This window comes from Mesitornis unicolor, unplaced genomic scaffold (genome assembly GCF_000695765.1).
Source record: "Mesitornis unicolor isolate BGI_N332 unplaced genomic scaffold, ASM69576v1 scaffold1453, whole genome shotgun sequence".
Lineage (NCBI taxonomy): Eukaryota > Metazoa > Chordata > Aves > Mesitornithiformes > Mesitornithidae > Mesitornis > Mesitornis unicolor.
This window is the reverse complement of record NW_010172376.1, coordinates 103030-107343: the sequence shown is the minus strand read 5'-3', so window position 1 is coordinate 107343 and position 4314 is coordinate 103030. Positions and strand designations below refer to the sequence as shown.

Here is a 4314-nt window from a genome sequence, read left to right as displayed (position 1 = left end):
TTCTATGTGGATATATGCATATATGATTTAATTAATTATCTTTTCAGTGTACTGCTATGATAAAAATACATTTTTTTCTGTCTTCATTGTGTTCTATATTTCTTGGATTACTTGCATTCCAGTGGAAATGTCGTGCCAAAGTGCTCGACACTTTTTTGTACTTGGAAAATACTTTCAAAACCTCTTAGTAGACAGTATTTCCATGGAGGAAGAAAATAGAAAGTTTAATAACTACTGACTGTATACAAGACAGCAGAGGTTGAAGACACTTTTAATTGTACTCCACTTTTGAAGCAGAATCTGTATCGAGAAAAGAGATACTATTTTACTGAACAAATATATTATAGCAGGGTTGTCATTTGTTTTTCAAGGGTATGAATAAGATAAATGTATTTTGGGGGTTACTGGGTCTCATTCTACAATTTTATGCAATGATTATAAATATAGTTTATGTCATTTGTAGTCATCGTAGACTTTGTGCTCCTATTCCCATCATTTTTATTTGTCTGTTACAGTTATCTTCTGTGGTATTTTGATTTGGATTGAATTTGAATATCTTTGTCTTATTTTACTGCATCATTCTAAGTGATGCTGAAATATTAATATATTGTTATAATGAATAATGCTTATGCTGTCCTTGGATTTTGTATTTATTTGTTCAATTGACTGCTCTCTGTGGAGATTAGTGAGGGAAAAAAGTCCACAACTTCAAACTTTCATGAAAATGCCAGATTACATGATTACTCTGGATACTGAATGTAAGTTCAGAAAAAGAGTTAGTACTAAGCATCTGAGACCAAACAGCAACTGTCAAAATTCTGCACAAAATCCTTGCTTGGCAGGCTTTAGGTGACTTCTTTCTAATTTCTTGTTTTGTTTGTTTGTTTGGAGTTTTGTTTATTTTTTGTGTTTGTCATTGGTTTGATTTTTTTTGTTTTGTTTTGTTTTGTTTTGTTTTTCTGTGGAGGAAGGCTAGTGCTGATCTGAATTATTTAACAGAAGAAAACTGGGATTGTAGTATGTCAGATTCAGGTTTCCAGATCCTTTCCAACAAGCTACATTTCAAATGAGTCCATAGCTATTGAATAAGCAATCCTATGTATCAAGGTTTTAAGTGAGTCTAGAGAGTATTGAAAGCTAGGTATTAGAGCTGTGCCTTCCTTTTTCTCTAAAAAAACCACTATAAATATATACATAAAATGTTAGAATTAGAAATGGGCACGGATGTTGCTTTTTTTGCTTTCCAGGTATTTAATGATACACAGAAAGTTTTGTCAGACACAGATGTGCAATATTTCCATTTTTCACAGCTGTTCTGTGAATTCAGAAGTAATTTTGTATGTTTTAAAATACTTGGGGGACAATTTCGAATACCTTACTTTCTTTTCCTGTGTTCATTTTCTTAATGCTAGACTGGTAAAAATATTTTTCCTTCATTCCTCAAATTTACTATACCTACGTAGGTATACATGATGATGCACTGCTGATTAAAACACGGTTAAAATATTTACTGTGATACAATATTTTTCCAAAGTTGACTTCACCTGTAGTATGGGACAGGATATCCTTTAGCTGTGCAGTTCAGTACGATTTCTGGATTTGCTGAGCCCATGGAATAAGTGATATCATATGGCTCTTGGATAAAAATAGGACCATGAAGGGTTTCTTCCCCTGTGAAAGAAAAACAATAATTTAAGATTAGACATATTTAGTGTGTCCTTGCACATAAAAGTGTCCTTCGGTGTCCTTTGCTTTTAGTCAAAAGTTAAGGTCTGCTATCGTATCAGGAGAGAATCCACCTCCAGACACTTGGCTGTTAAGGAGGAAATATTTCAAGCCTGATTGATACTAAAATTGTGTATCCCAGGTGTTGGTGATTTATTTTGCAAGTGACAGTGAGGACTAGCTTCTTTGCATATCTCCTATGGAAGCTATATGGCCATCCATTAAATCTCCCCCATGCTTGTGCTTTAGATTGCTATTGGATGCAGGAAAGGATGAAATTGTGGCTTTTTGTGTTTGGTGCTTCTGCCTCCCTGCTCACCTGGTGAAGTGGATGTGTCAGCCTTGTTTCATCCTTTGAAAGACAGGCACCTCATCGACTGTGGCCAACCTCTGGCAAGACACATGTCTCGCTAAGGTCCATGAAAGTGCATACCATGGGACAGGGAGGACCTCTAGCAGACCAGCAGAGAGGAGGTACGTCATGGTGTGGCACTGGTCCTGGGCTTCCCTAGCCTCTGCCATTTGATGTCTCTTTCTGGTGATGGGGTCCAAAAGGTCACATCAGAGTCTAAGGGAATCAGTCATTTCCTTTTCCTCTAACCCTTCACATCCTTTGATGTATTACTTTTGTATACTTTAGCTGGCCTGGTTTCAGGGTTTGCTTTGGGTTTTTTTTTGTTTTGGCATTTTCCCCTTTTAAAAAGAGAAGTAGCATTAAATAAAGGTTGATTATTCCTCATTTTCACTAGAACCTGTATCCTCCTGGTGACCCACAGAGTCTAAGTACAGCACATAAACATAAGGGGACAACAGACCTGTGGGCTGGGATAAGACCCATTTGCTTCCTCAGAATCTCAGAGGTTCCTGCAAACTTTCATGAAGAATAAGTGAATTTTTGACAGTTATAACCAAATAATAGTGACAGAACAAATAAATTATCCCAGATGCTTGAATAAAGCTTAGTAACTGGACCATCCTCCAGTTCTCAGATGTCTTACATGTGTCCAAGAAACTCATAAAGTTTGCAGTGCAGCTGGGAAGCCAAAAAAATAGTTGCTCTACACATGTATTCTGAAAGCAACATAAATGTTGGCAGTAATCATGTCTGATTTTATTGATCTATTTTATTTGCTTGTTGGTAATGAGAGGAAAGGTACAACCTACTTCCCAAAGGCACTGCTTCACCGCTTCTTGTGTCAGCCTTTTGGTCCCCAGGTTGCCAAGGTCAATCCTCTTGCTCTGTAGCTCCATAACTCCTAAAGGATTTTCTCAGCTGCTATAAATGGATCTTGCTCTACAGACACCAGCAGTATCTCCCAAAGATGATCAGCTGTCCTGCTGCATTAACTCAGCGCACACCCCCAGGCAGTTCCCTGAGCTTCACCCGAGCCAGGTCATCTCCAGCCGCTGGCACTCTATCAACCCAAGCACCTTCTGCAGGGCCACAAGCAACTGCACAGAGTGCATGTCAAAACCCAGATCATCTGTATCTGCTGTCAGTTGTGTACATATTCATCTTCCTTTGTACTTTTCAACCACTTCAATCTGTTTCCTCTAAATTTTAAAAAAGCCAGATCAGCATTGTTGTCAGCTTTCATCTTTTTGGGACACTTGCTATTTTTCTCAAAGTCCTAATCTTGGAATTGTGTGAATAATTCTTATCTGAAGTAATAAGAATATAATATTTTTTTAAATAATACAATTGACTTTTAATTTCATAATTAAATATTTTTAACTAAACTAGAAAAGTTAACAACCTCATCTTTCTAGGAGTAAATTTGGTTTTTACTGATGAATGTAGTCAGACTTTTCTACTTCAGTGGGTCTAAAAAAAACCAGAACATCTAGCAAACATTATATATGATTATAACATTATATATGATATTATATGTGACATAACAGACCATAAAATACAGTAAATCACATAAAAAGTATCAATTTCCATAACTTTTTCATTCTGCTAAACTTTGCAGACTATATGTGAACTTAGAGTAGACTCCAAATATTTAATGACTTAGCCATAACTTCACTTGTATTTTCTTTGGTAGGCATTTTCTTCCTTTCTGGGTTAATTTACTCAGCCTGTCATTCCCAGATCCACCAAAAGTGAAAAACTTTTCTGAAGCAGCAAAATGACCTAGGGAACATTCTTCCATTTTCAAAGTCAGTGTAGCTGGGTGGGTCTTATTAACAGTGGCGAGCTACCTGATATACAGAAAAATCCCTGGCTTAGCTGATAAAAATGTAAATATTTTAGTAAATTTGGAATTAAATTCCCATTATGAGTTCTAATGGAATTTAGGCTCATTTGTCATTTGCAGACTTTTCAACATCTTAGTTTTGTATCACCTTTCGGTGTCCTTAATACAGCAGTGTCAGTAGTTTCCGTGTACCCTAACAGCTCCTTTGCAGTAGACATGTCGCAGTCCTTGTCACAAAAATACTGTCCATGAATTTTAAAGGTGGCTTCACGCTATCATTTTGTTTTCTCTTTAATATCCTTTTCTTGCTCCCTGATCTGCAACACAGAATAATACCAAATCTGCGAGAAATTATGTGCACTTTCAGAGTGAATGGTGTACTATGAGT

General features: G+C 36.6%; 1 protein-coding gene across 1 annotated transcript in view; it reads right to left on the bottom strand.

Moving 5' to 3' along the window:
* LOC104537450 (contactin-6-like) overlaps positions 1 to 1663 on the bottom strand; it is a gene marked incomplete at its 3' end in the record, with an annotated part of 68940 nt that extends 67277 nt beyond the window's left edge. The window contains exon 1 of the mRNA XM_010180347.1: positions 1545 to 1663. Within this exon, the coding sequence (XP_010178649.1) occupies positions 1545 to 1612 (68 nt within the window). The remainder of the gene's footprint in view (positions 1 to 1544) is intronic.
* Between the last annotated feature and the right edge of the window lie 2651 nt (positions 1664 to 4314).